General features: G+C 49.8%; 1 protein-coding gene across 1 annotated transcript in view; it reads right to left on the bottom strand.

Annotated features, from left to right (window-relative positions):
• Positions 1-5395: 5395 nt before the first annotated feature.
• LOC136942279 (uncharacterized) overlaps positions 5396-14502 on the bottom strand; it is a 13363-nt gene continuing 4256 nt past the window's right edge. The window contains exon 6 of the mRNA XM_067235166.1: positions 5396-5696. Coding sequence (XP_067091267.1) covers positions 5396-5696 — 301 coding nt within the window. The remainder of the gene's footprint in view (positions 5697-14502) is intronic.

Consider the following 14502-nt stretch of genomic DNA (forward strand, 5'->3'; position numbering starts at 1 on the left):
TCTGTGACTCTTAAGTGGAATTATAGCAGGTTTTGTTGTTTTGTTGGTTCTGCGAACCACCGTGGTTTTGAGTTTGTCTACGTGCACCGTAAATCTGTGACAGATTCTGTACGTTAATAATAAATAAATAAGAAAGCCATCACATCTCTGCCTTTGTTCTGGTCTGAGAATCATTTAGTGCGCATCCACTTTCTCCTTCGCTAGACACAAGTTCACTTGCTTCCTGTGATCATTACAGTTGTTTCATGGGTCGTCTGTTCATCGCGGTTCAGTACGTTAGCAGTCTTCTCTGCGTCTCCAGCCTGGTTTAGAAAGCTGATGGAAAACAGGGAAGCTCAAAGAGCTAACCCAGCCCAACAACAGGGTCTCGCTTCTACCTGACTGGAAATAGCTGTTTGTAAATCAGATCTGCCTGCCAGACTCCCGTGCTCAGCCCTGAGTCTCTCTAAGTGCTGCACCCAGAGAGGCTGAGAGGAGGGCGTCAGGACGAGAGGATATGGGGCTGTGAGTGTGTCTCCGCTGAAGCCAGAGTGACTCTAAATCTGGATGGGAGCTCCACTCCTCGTCTTTAATAAGTAAACACGTAAGTGTGACGGTAAGTAACAGACGTAGCCACGCTCCGTCACAACAAGTTGTCGTTCGCCACTCGCTGGGCTCGAACGCACAACCTTTGACTTGCCAAGCGCGACCACTACCAGCTACGCCAAAGAAAAGCTAGCTATTCGTTGACGCAGGTGGCCTTTTACATACCTGAGGAGTGAGTTTCACAGGTTCAGACCCGTTACAGCAGCAGTCTCTGGGGCCTGGCAGGGTGAGGAACTCTGCTGCCTCCACTCACAGCGTGACGAGGCAGTGAGTTAACTCACAGTGTGTGAGTTATTATTAATTAAGTCATTTAGCAGACGCTCTTATCCAGAGCGACTTACAGTAAGTACAGGGACATTCCCCCGAGGCAAGTAGGGTGAAGTGCCTTGCCCAAGGACACAACGTCAGTTGGCATGACCGGGAATCGAACTGGCAACCTTCGGATTACTAGCCCGAGTTAGTGTGTGTGTGTGTGAGTAGGTAAATAAGGGAGAGAGAGGGTCCTGTAGCCTTGTTTGGGTGATGGAGGTGTGTGTCACTTTTAGTATTCTCCCATGTTGCATTCTGGGAAGGGAAGCATGTTGAAATATTACACAACACTCTAAACAGGCCAGTGAGCATTCCATATTCAAAACACCAGGGTGCCCAGAGGCAGGCTAATGTAATCTCTGTGTGTAGAAACCCCAGGAAGGAGGGAAGGAGGGAGGGAAGGAAGGACAGAGGGTGGAGGGAGGGAGGGGATAGAGGAAGGTAGGATTTAGGGAGGGAAGGAGAGAGTGTGGAGGGAGGGAGAGAGGATGGGGGCTGGGAGTGAGAGAGCGAGGCAGAGAGAGGGAGAGTGGAAGTAAGGTGGGAAGGCAGGAATAAGGGTTGAAAGACAGAGGATGGAGAAAGGCAGCAGTCTACAGGGGAGAAAGGAGAGAGGGAGGATGGAGTTTAGAAGGAAGGGAGAACATGAGGTAAGGTAAGAGGAAGAATAGAGGAAGGAGGGAGGGAGGGAAGGGAGGACTGAATTCTGGAGGGAGAGATGAAGTGAAGAAGAGATTATAGTGGTGCTGTTACCAGGTGCAATGCTGTCTTGGAAGAGAAAGGCTCCATGTGTGTATGCATGTGTGCGCATGCATACGCGTGCGTGTTAGTCAGAGGACAGCTGCAACTGTGTTCCCTTTCTCCCGGCTCAGTTTCCCTCCGGGAGGGAAATAGATGCTGGCTTTGACCACTCCCTCCACACACACACACACACACACACCCACACCCTCCTACCCTCATCTCTCCTGCTCCAGCTAGGCAGCTGTTGTTCTCTCACTGACCAGGCAGGGCTGCCCAGGCCTTAATCCTTTCAGACTGCTGCCTCTCCTGCCTCTGCTGCCTCTGCTGTCTTTCCTGCCTCTGCTGCCTCTGCTGCCTCTGCTGCCTCTGCTGCCTCTCCTGTCTTTCCTGCCTCTGCTGCCTCTCCTGCCTCTGCTGCCTCTCCTGCCTCTGCTGTCTTTCCTGCCTCTGCTGCCTCTGCCGCCTCTCCTGCCTCTCCTGTCTTTCCTGCCTCTGAGACGCTACCTCAGGTAGAATCTGGGGGAGGTTAAGTCATTGGGAAAGAAGGAGGGAGGGAAGTTAGGGGGGGAGTGACTGGGGAGAGAGGAAGTGATGGTCCTCCTCCTCCTCTTCCTCCTCCTCTTCCTCTTCCTCTTCCTCCTCTTCCTCTGTGTTTCAGCCCCTCAGCTGTGCTGGTAGGAATGGGCTCCTCTTTCACTTCCACCAGCTCAAAACCACCAATACTGCTGCTCTGCTCCACACCCACATGAAATCTGAGACACACACACACGCATACGCAAACACTCACACACACACACACTGTGCACACACACACACACACACACTGTGCACACACTCATAACACTGTGCACACACATACACACATACTGTGCACGAACAGACACAAACACACACATACGCAAACACTCACACATAAACTCACACACTGTGCAAACCCACACACACATGCTGAGCCTGGTAAAGTATAGGTCATTCATAACAGCATGTCAAACATCCATCCCAATCCTAAACATGAAAGCCTTGAGCTGTGGCCACAAAGACAGATTTAGGGGGGACAGAATCTCGGGTTAAATCTAGGTCAGATTATTTAGGATTGAACATCTGCCTTTACTATGTGTCCACAGTGCTCCTGTTACAACAAAATACGCTCAGAGCTGCTGAAGCCTATATGTAAATCCTCATGGACATTTCCAAACATGTCAACATGATTTAGTAGCTCCTTAGTTCGTTTTCTGGGTTACTGGTGTCTGGTAGAGGAAACACAAATGCAGGAATTTAAATGGGTTCAGATTAGGAACATGAGGTCAGATCAGGGATCTCACCCGGGTCTTTCCCAACATCAAAGGACTACCTTGAGACCAAGAGGAAAGCCCTGTGACTATAACTGCTGTGTCATATCAGCATGGCTGGCCCGAGTACTGCCATGGGGACAACGTCACATCCGAGGACGTTGACGAAGACCGTATTACTGAGCCGTGAGGTATTTATAATGTCTGAACGCAATGAATGGAAGAACATGGTTTGAATCCAATTCAGTTCACTAACAACTTTTCCAGAGTGTCTCTATCTGGAACCGAGTTCCCCAGCCTACCCTATCTCTATCTGGAACAGAGTTCCCCAGCCTACCCTATCTCTATCTGGAACAGAGTTCCCCAGCCTACCCTATCTCTATCTGGAACAGAGTTCCCCAGCCTACCCTATCTCTATCTGGAACAGAGTTCCCCAGCCTACCCTATCTCTATCTGGAACAGAGTTCCCCAGCCTACCCTATCTCTATCTGGAACAGAGTTCCCCAGCCTACCCTATCGCTATCTGGAACAGAGTTCCCCAGCCTACCCTATCTCTATCTGGAACAGAGTTCCCCAGCCTACCCTATCGCTATCTGGAACAGAGTTCCCCAGCCTACCCTTTCTCTATCTGGAACAGAGTTCCCCAGCCTACCCTATCTCTATCTGGAACAGAGTTTCCCAGCCTACCCTATCTCTATCTGGAACAGATTCCCCAGCCTACCCTATCTCTATCTGGAACAGAGTTCCCCAGCCTACCCTATCTCTATCTGGAACAGAGTTCCCCAGCCTACCCTATCTCTATCTGGAACAGAGTTCCCCAGCCTACCCTATCTCTATCTGGAACAGAGTTCCCCAGCCTCCCTTGTCTGGTACCGGCGAAACACACGTCTACGTGAAGCAACGTTGGCGTTTTTGATTTGAGTCATCAGAGCTGCTTCCTCATCACCTGATCCTTCTCGAATACCAGCAAGTGCACAGTCGGGTTTCGAATCCTGTTAGTCGCTTTGGATCAAAGCACTCGAATGAAGACACAAACGGCACCATTTTAATTTGACTGTCGCATATTTTGGGGTGTGCTAACCCTAACTCTGACACCGTGCGATGAAATCAAACGGTGGCCAGCAAGTGTACCAGAAGCCGAACCTGCGACATAAATCAAACGTGCCTCAAATACAGTAAAAACTCAGAACCTCACAGCACCAAGCCTGAACCAAGGTGGCAGAGACCAGGTGATCTGTTTTCACGGTGACGGGGGAGGTCATGGAGGTCAGGGGTCACGACCCCCCGCTGTGTCATGCGCTCCGGAGCAGCTGTGATTGGCAGGTGGCCGGTAGACAGGAGGCGTTCCAGGCATGTGCAGGTGCTTTGATCTGCTCTCGTCTCTCTGGAGCGGAATGACAGGAATCCTGCTGGTGTTTGCACACATGCGGGGTGGGCGTCAGTTCTGCTGGAGGTGTGTCTGGTCAGGAGTGGGCTCTGGCAACTCCTGCTGGTTCCTCCTCTTATTGAAGTCATCTCTTACGTGTACCAGAGAGAAAACAGAGAGTCCTCTGTTGTGCTGGACGTCTGAAATCACGTCAACTTTGGGGGGGGGGGGGGGGGGGGGGGGGCAATCATGGATGTTGTAACTGTGAAAATACATTAGCTCAAGTGGTTTTCTTTCAGTGTTTTGGATTTTCTTTATACTGTTTCTAAATTATATTTGTCATTTGAATCCTCTTGCATCACACACAAACACACACACACAAACACACACACAAACACACGCACACACACACACAAACACACACACACACACACACAAACACACACAAACAGTGTTGCACAGATTAGAGGTGCCCTCTGTGTGTCAGCTCAGTGGAGTCAGTTCAAAGCTGCCCTGTTGCACCAAAGCACCAGTTAACACTACACCCCCCACAATGCACCTCCCATTCTATTCATCCCCACCAAAGCAGAACCCTAATTGAGCTTCGTACTTAGCCAGTCTTATCTCTGTAGGATGTGAAGCCTCTCTGAAGTGGAACTTACACACTGACACACTCAGACACAAATGCACTCTCTCTCTCTCTCACACACACACAAATACAATGTGCACACTAATCCTCTCTCTCTTTATTTCACACACAGACAGACACACTTACCCACTAACACACAAATACACTCTCTCACTCATGTGCACACACACACATACACACACACACTTATACACACTCTCTCTACATCTCTATCTCACACACACACCTCCCATTGGACCTGGCGGAGTGTAGTGATCCTGCCTGGCTCTGGAACAATAGATGATCTTCTTCCTGGTTGCCAGTATAATCCAGGACCCAGGATCCACATCTCCATTGTTGGCTCTTATTCTCCACCATGCCCTCTCGGCCCTCTCACCTCTTCGCCCTCCTCCTCCCCTTCCTCCTCCTCTTTCTCTCTCCCTCTTCCGGCATCCTGTATCCTGTCTAGGGAGGCTTTTAGAGGATGTAACTGGAGAGGCAGAAATGGGTGATGAGGGGGGAGGGGGATTTATTGAACTTGATGACGTGGTTATGGTTTATTTCCAGATTGACGCTAAGTGCTCCAGCAGAGGAAACGGGCAGAGTGGAGGCTGGAGGCTGGAAGCTGGGGGCTGGAGGCTGGGGGCTGGAGGCTGGAGGATGGGGGCTGGATGCTGGGGGATGGAGGCTGGAGCCTGGAGGCTGGGGGCTGGAGCCTGGAAGCTGGGGGCTGGAGACTGGGGGCGGAGGCTGGGGACTGGAGGCTGGGGGCTGGAGACTGGGGGCAAATGCTAGTGTTGTTGGTTAAACTTGACATTTGGTGCTGAGGAAATGTAGGCCACGAAGGCTGGGAGCTCTCTCTCTCTCCCTCTCCCTCTCTATCTTTCTCTCCATCTCTCCATCTCTCCCTCCTCCTCACTCTCTCCTCTTCTGACTCAGCTTGTCCTGAGGCCTCAGCTGTGGCCGTTTGGAGAATCTGACCTTCTCTCTCTCTATTTAGTTGTTTTCTTTTGCCTCTCTCTTTATCCTCTCCTATTTCCTCTCTCTCCTCTTTTTTCTCCTCTCCTCATGTCCTCCTTGCTCTTCCTCTCTCTCCACTCTCCTTCTCTTCTCCTCATGTCTTTCTCTCTCTTCCTCTCTCCACTCTCCTTCTCTCTCTTCTTCTCTTCTCCTCGCTCTTCCTCTCTCTCCACTCTCCTTCTATTCTCCTCATGTCTTCCTCTCTCTTCCTCTTCCTCTCTCCACTCTCCTTCATCCTCTCTTCTTTTCTTCTCCTCCTCGCTCTTCCTCTCTCTCCACTCTCCTTCTGTTCTCCTCATGTCTTCCTCTCTCTTCCTCTCTACACTCTCCTTCTCTCTCTTCTTCTCTTCTCCTCATGTCCTCCTCTCTCTTCCTCTCTCTCCACTCCTGCTCATCTCTCCTCCTCTCCCATCCTCTCCCCTCTGATTTCTTATCTCCTCTCCTCTTTTCTCCAGTCCTCTCTCCTCCTCTCCAGTCCTCTCCCCTCTCCCCAATGGGGGAGGTCTTTCTAATCCTGTCCCAGATCTGAATGGTGTCACTTCCTCCAAGCTGCAGAGCGTAATCCTCACGCATGCAGCAGCACGCAGGAGTGTGTGTACTGTATCTGTGTGTGTGTGTGACGTACATACAGCAGGCATTGGCTGGCATTTTGGGGCAGTGTGTGTGTGCCTCGCTTGTCCCGCTGGCTCACGGGGAACAGGATTGGATTCCTCCACATCCACATCACTGACCAGTCAACCGCTACGGGTTCACAAGTGGTGGAGGAGGAGGGGGGAGGAGGAGGGGGGAGGGTGGGGGGAGGAGGGGAGAGGGGGGGGTGGGGGGGTGGAGTGGGGAGGAGGAGGAGGGGGGGAGGGGGAGGCAGGGGGAGACTTTAGGCTGGACAGGGGTAATGAAAGGGAGTCAGACTACATCAGTGTGCCAGTCTGTCATTAGCCCCCCCCCTGACAGAGTCATGATTAGAGATGAAGATTCAGCCTTCAGACCCCAGCAGGGCAAGGCTGGGGGGAGGAGAGGGGGGAGGAGGAGGTGAAGAGGGGGGAGACTGCGGGAGGCTGATGATGTGGTACCTTTCCCTTCCCTCCTCCTCCTCCTCCTCTCCTCCCCTCCTCATGTTGTACCATCTCCTCTTCTCCGTTTCCATGCTGCACTCTCATTATCTGGAGCGCTCTCCTCCTCTCTCTCTCTCTCTCTCCTCTCTCTCTCCTCTCCTTCTTGTGTAGTCACTCTCTCTCTCTCTCTCTCTCTCTCTCCTTCTTGTGTAGTCACTCGCCCTCGGCTCTCAGCTCAGAAGCTGCCATCATTAAACATTTAACTGCTGACTTTCACTAGTTTCTCTGAGCAACAAACTCCTTTTCCCTCCGCACATGAATATGAAAGAAGTCTGTCTGCCCTTGCATGCAGGCAGGAGGTAGGAGGGTATTCTTATTCTTATTTTTTATATATATTTTAGTTTATATTTAAATTGTTTTATTCTTAGATTGTTTAGTTCTTAGGAATAGTTAAACTTCTGTACCTTTACTTAATTTAAGATTCGTATATGTTTAGTGTTTGCACCTCCCTGCCACAGTAAATTCTGTGTTTGTATAACATACATGGCGAATAAACCGAATTCCTGATTCTGAAGAGAGTATAGTAGGGTAGGAGAGAGGAGGAAGGAGACAGGAAAAAGGAGGTAGGACACAGGAAACAAGAGGGAAGAGGTAGTAGTGGATCAGAACGGTGACCAGAATACAAAGAGAAGCACAGATGTGGCTCAACATTGAGCTGAAGCAAGCAGACCACTCACCCCAGATGGAATCCCTGAAGGGTTTAACCATGACTGAAAGCTGTGGCCTTGGTGTTGATGGGAGGGAGGGTGAGGAGCTTGGAGGGAGGGGAGGAGCTTGGAGGGGAGGAGGGGGTGCGGGGGGGGTGTTGAGGGGAGGGGCAGTTGTTTCCCAGGGTCAGACACAGAGAGTCCATGATGATATAATTACAGACTACCTTGGGTAGTCACAGTCCCCTCTGGGTAGACCACTCACACACACACACCACCCAGCCCTCAGCAACCAAGACACCCTTCACAACCCCTCACCAACCAAAACCCAACTCCCCCCCCCCCCCTCACACACACATAGTGGGGGGCGGCAGGGGTGTGTGTGTGTTCTTCAGGGTGAGACCATGCTCTAATAAGCACTGTGTGGAACTCTGTACAGACGTATGTAGTGCAGCTGGGGATCTCTCTCTGCTCCTCCCCTCTCCTCCTCCCCTCTCTTTCTCCCCTCTCCTCTCTTCCACCCCTCTCCCTCTCCTCCTCCCCTATCCTTCTCTTCTCTCCTCTCTCCTCCCCTCCTCCTTTCACTCTCTGCTCTCTGCTTTCTCTCTCTCTCTCCTGTAAAGAGAAACTTGGGGGGAGAGGAGATTCTCTGTGATCAAATGCCAGTTGGACAAGATCCTCCCTGCAGCCCCCCCCCACACACACACGCACACACACACACGCACACACACACACACACACGCACACAAGCGCACACACACAAGAACACATACACAAACACACACATGCCTGTCTACATGAAGTCAAGTCTATTCTCTGACAGAACGTGCTGAACATGTGAAAAAGCTGAAACATCAATAAACCTTGATGGGAATGAAGATACTTGAGAGGGAGAGTAAATTGCTGTGTGTGTGTGTGTGTACATATTTGTACACATGCATTTGTTTGTGTGCGTAGGAGGTACAGGGTAGAGGGGTAGAAGGTAATAGGCAGAACTTCACGGTTCAAGCTGCTTTCCCTCTCTTTTGTCCTTCCACTAATTCTAGTGTCGGTCCACAAACGTGACTCCACACACACTCCTATGTCTGTCCCAGAGGTCTGTCTACTTGGGGGCACACACACACTCACGCACACACACACTCACGCACACGCACACACACACACACTCACGCACACACACACACACTCACGCACACACACACTCACGCACACACACTATAGTTTCATCCCTCCAGAGGAGAGCGTCTACTGGGGAAAATACCACAGGGATAGGATTTTCCTCTGATGAAAGTGTGAGTGTGTGTGGGGAGGGTGGTCAGTGTGTGTGTGAAGTGTGCCAGCTCAGACAAGGAGGAGAAAGGAGGAGGAGAGAGGCAAGGAGAGATTGAGGAAGGGGGTAGAGGGTGGGAGGGGACAGAACCAGGGGTTGGAGGGAGGGAGGGAATAAGGGGTGGCAGGAGGTGGAGGGAGAGAGGTGAAAAGAGGGTGGGGGGGATGGCCAGAGGGAGGGAAAGATGAAAAGAGGGATGGACCTGTCCGTCACCCCAACGCTGCACACTTTCACACTTACACAAAAGAACAGACATCCTGTACACACCACACACAAACAGACACATAAACACAAACACACATCTAGAAAACAAATACAGGAAATCAGAAAGAGCGTGAGAGAGAGAGAGAGAGAGAGAGAGAGAGGAGAGAGGAGAGAGAGAGAGAGAGAGAGAGAGAGAGAGGGAGAGGAGAGGGAAAGGATGGAGGCAGAGGGGAAGGAAGGGAGGGATAAAGGGAGGGAGGGGTGAGGCAGTCTTCAGAGTGGACCAGGGCCTTGAAGTGATGAAACCCCCGGTAGCGTCACCACACACACACACATATATGTTCATAAACACACACTCACATTCATGTTCTCACTCTGGTCTACTATGCTCAGTGTTGCTGTGTGGGGGAGAGTCAGGAAGTTCACGATGGGTGAGATGCAGTCTAATGAGCTATTGACATTTTAGAGAGAGAGAGGGAGGGACACCGCCACATCTGCATGCATCCCCCAAGGTCCTAGTGCTCGACAGAACAAGCACTCACTCACACACACACGCACATACACACAAACACAAACACCCACTCACGCACACCATGAGATTGTCTCAATAATGAAGGGGTATTTTTTTTTTTTGATTATTGATTATCATTAGCGGTATTTATGAACATTATTGTATTAAATATGAAGTCAATTGTGATTCTGCATGTAAAACACAAGGCTGTTTACATACTATTTGATTGTATTCGATAATATTAACAGGAACGGGCCTGGTGTGTGTTATTGATGGGTGCCACTAACAACAGAGCAAAGTAGAGACTTTGGATGAATGCATCTGCTAAATGAGTACAATGTAGAGATGAGGGGGGGGGAGGGGGGAGAGAGGGTGGAGAGGAAGAGAGAGAGGGAGGGAGGGGGAGAGAGAAGGAGGGAGGGAGGGGGAGAGGAAGGAGGGAGGGGTACAGAGAAGGAGGGAGGGGTAGAGAGGGGGAAAGAGAGGAAGGGGGAAATAGAGGGCAAAAGAGGACAGGGATTGGATGGCATAAATGGGTATCGGGTCGATGTCACATCACTCCGGGAGGGCAGTTCACCCAGAGGTGGCAGGGTAACCAAGGGTAACCAGCAAGGGTGAGGGAGGTAACTGATGGGGACGGAGGTAAGGTGTGGATGAAGGTGAGGGGGGAAAGGGGGTGGGGGTGAGGCATGGGGGTAGAAGGACTTGGTTAGGCTGTGGTGCTGTCACACACACATTGGAGGCTGGGGCTGGTGGCTGGGGCATGAACACCCCCTTAGAGGACCAGAGGCTACTGAGAGGCCAACACCAGCCCAGCACCCCTCCCCCCCCACCCCGTCAGAGGCTGAGACAAACTGCAATTAGCTCCGTTTAGATGGTGTTGAACGCTCTTGAGGAGTAATGGACTGGAATGTGAAGGAGGAAGACCAGGGGCGCCCGGACACAGCTCAGTCTGCTGACTCCTGAAGACATTAGCATCGATTATTCTACACTCTGCTTTCAATACCACAGCTGTGAAACAGGAAGCCAGGGTGCAGGGGAGCGGGAAACCAGAGACGGATCGTGTAACAGCAGCATTGCGGCTCCATAACGTGGCGTCTCGTGTTCGTTTGGCATTTGAACCGGGGATTTTTCTGATCCAATCTTCATCATCGTCATCATCATCATCCGCTTATTCAGGGTCGGGTCGCGGTGGCAGCAGGCTAGGCAGGGTATTCCCCCCACGTCCATCTCCCCGGCAACCCTTTCCAGATCCTCCAGGGGGCTCCCGAGGCATCCCCCCAGGCCAGATGAACCCTCCAGCGAGGTCTGGGTCCACCCCGAGGTCTCCTCACCAGCTGGACGTCCACCCCGAGGTCTCCTCCCAGCGTGGACGTCCACCCCGAGGTCTCCTCCCAGCTGGACGTCCACCCCGAGGTCTCCTCCCAGCTGGACGTGCCCGGAAAACCGATAGCGTCGCCTTCTGGCTCAGCGCCCTCTTCGTCTCTGCTTGCGCAGGGTCACCCAGATCCGCCCGTCCATCTCACACTCCTTCCTGCCGTCACCTCGTGAACGAGATCTCGAGATCCTTGGACTCCTGTCCCTTGGGGCAGCAGCTCCCCTCCCAGGGAGCAAGCCACCGTATCCTGGCAGAGAGCCACAACCTCAGACTTGGAGGTGCCGTCCCTCCCCCCGGCTGCTCCGCCCCAGTGCGGCTGAAAGTCCCAGTCTGATGTAGCCAGCAAAAAAGTCAGATTGTTGATCTGTGGTGAGGGAGTCAGGTGGCTGAGCGGTTAGGGAATCGGGCTAGTAATCAGAAGGTCGTTGGTTCGATTCCTGGCTGTGCCAAATGACGTTGTGTCCTTGGGCAAGGCACTTCACCCTACTTGCCTCGGGGGAATGTCCCTGTACTTACTGTAAGTCGCTGTGGATATGAGTGTCTGCTAAATGTAAATGAAACGCTCCACCACTGAGGTATGCTAATCACTGCTGTGATTAAAGTCCTGGTTGTTTAATCAAGCTGGCGTTCCGTTAACTAGGTACGTGAACACCTTCACTATCTGTGGGGAGAGAGAGAGAGAGAGAGAGAGAGAGAGAGAGAGAGAGAGAGAGAGAGGAGAGAGAGAGAGAGAGAGAGAGAGAGAGGAGAGTGAGAGAGAGAGAGAGAGAGAGAGAGAGAGATCTGTAGGTTAGTTTCTCCCGATGTAGGCAGCACTGGTACAGATTCTGCTAGCTCCTGTACTGTCACCCGGTCTCTACTGCTGGACAGAACGGACCTCCACGAGCTGTTAGACCTCAAAGATTAATAAATTCCAACAGTAAAGATATATAAACAGTAAAATAACTAGGAAGTTGTAGTCTAGTATTTAGTTAGACCACACAGGTTGAATATGTTGTAGAATTATGTGCTAATAGATCTGTGTATGAGGCGTTTTAATAAAACTATTCCTTCAACAGAGTAGCCTGATTGCGCTTGCTAAAGATGGCGCAGAGGGTGGAGATTAAACTAGCCCTAAAGCTATTTATAACATCCCGAGAGAGCGTTAGCGTTGGATGTGAACGGTTCAAAACAGCAGATGTGGTTTTACCTGCTTCTCACGACTAAAAACGATTAAAGGCTGATCAAGGCTGGTGTCAGGATAATATAGTAAATCCCCCAAATAAGCTTGCTGTCAATCATTACATCACAGAGGACTGGCCCTGGCAAATTAGCCTCCTCCTATCTCTCACACACAAACACACTCCAAACGAAAGTCTGAAAGACATAACTAAGGCGCTATGATGAGAGGAAATTAGGATGCGGAGGAGTAATGCGTTCAGCACCTTTCGGAATCTTCTAAGTAAACACTTTGAATTCCTCGGTGTGAAAGAGAATGTTGGCTAGCCTTTTTATATTTCAGCAACCAGTTTTATAACACACACGAAAACAATTGACTCATTCATTTGAAGTAGGAAGAATATTTTATAAGTTGCGTGCACTAACTCTGAAACTAGCGCCAGTGTCAAAGACCCAGACCAGCATCACCAAAAATATGGAGTTTCTCCATTAAAGGGGAACAGCGTTGTAATCGAGTCTGTTTGATCAGTAGGCAATATGAGGACACAAATACACAGCCTACATTAATCAGTAAGGGTTAGGCTATTTTGGAATCTTAGGGCTTGTCTACTATACTTTTTGGCCGCGTCACTGACAGCGCACGAGGATCCATTGAACAGTTGTGATGGAAACCAGACTTTTGAGAACAGTTTGTCTCGTGGAAGGAGGAGCATGTTAATGTTTATCCACATTATATTAATATTCTTTGGGGTATCCAAGTGTGATGTTGTCGAGAAAGCCTGTCTCCAATTTACTAAATCATACTGTCCCCTGGTGGACGCTCCCTGCACTTGACATAATACAGAACTAGTCTCCAGTTTAAGCGAATCTTATATAACATTTAAGTAATAATCTTTGCAACCGTGTCACCTTGACAACTACAAAAAATCACTAAGTAAAAATAATAAAAAAATAAAAAAAAAGAAACATTGATCGATTGACTCAGGACATAAAATTTAAATAAAAATCAAGCGGCGTTTGTTCCCCGTTTTTTATAATACATGCAGCTAACCCGTCAGATGTAGGAAATATTATATAACACTCCCATTATGATGTGAACTATGTTCTCTCTCAACCTTCTGTAACTGTTAATACTTTTTATTTTGACTTGTTTCCCCCTTTTCTTAGAAGCTAGTTTCACTTGTAATGTTACTGTCATCCAATGGTGTTTACTTCTTCAGGAGACAAGACAAGAAAAAAAAGATTATTCAAAAGCGCTAGAAACCGGAAGCATGAAGGAACATCACTAACTGCTACTGGATTCCAAGGAAGGTCAGGGTTCACCATCACGGCCAGCATGTCCGCCCAGAAGTTAAACACACAAAATACAAATGACCAAAATAATGAAAATGTACTAAAATTTAATAATCCATAAAAGCTGGAACATCATTTGACAGAAAAACACAAGAAGCATTATTAGAGTTGGTTTAGTATAATATATTTCAGCTTCAAGAGACATAGAAATCAATCCTATTTTCCCCATATTCGTTCTATAAAAGACCAATTTTTTTTCTGAAGCATTGTTATGCAAAAAATGGCATTAGAATATATTGTGCGGCACTATGAAATCCCAGTGACTGATTATAAAATTTAAGTCACATTTGAGAAACTTACAGGAGAGTAAGGTCCATGAACATTGGTAAAACAAAAATACACGAGGACCTTGATCTACCACCACAGACATGACTGCTGTTTCCCACTAAGTGAAGGGCTTTTAAAAAACAGCGCTTACTTCACACACGAATTTCACTTGAAACATCTACAGCTCAATAACTGCTGTGGCCATGCTTGTTGGAGACATGTAGAATCATACAACTAAAGTAGCCTCTCGTCTTCATATACGCTAGATGGCAAAGATGGAAAATACTGTGGTTTTGTTTTTGTTTTTTTTAAACCTTTTTGGGATTTTTTTAAGATCCTTTCTTAAAATTGTTTTTTGTTGTGTTTTCGATTACTTTCAAAAGGAGCACTCTGACAGATGATGAGACTGAGAGTTCTTGGTGGAGGGAGAGGGTGGGGGGGGGACTGTCCCTCGGGGGGAGGGGGGGGGGACTGTCCCCTCGGGGGGAGGGGGGGGGGACTGTCCCCCTCGGGGGGAAGGGGGGGGGGGGACTGTCCCCCTCGGGGGGGACGGGGGGGGGGACCTGTCCCCTCGGGCGGGGGGAGGGGGGGGGGTGACTGTCCC

The sequence above is a fragment of the Osmerus mordax genome, chromosome 1, assembly GCF_038355195.1.
Source record: "Osmerus mordax isolate fOsmMor3 chromosome 1, fOsmMor3.pri, whole genome shotgun sequence".
NCBI lineage: Eukaryota > Metazoa > Chordata > Actinopteri > Osmeriformes > Osmeridae > Osmerus > Osmerus mordax.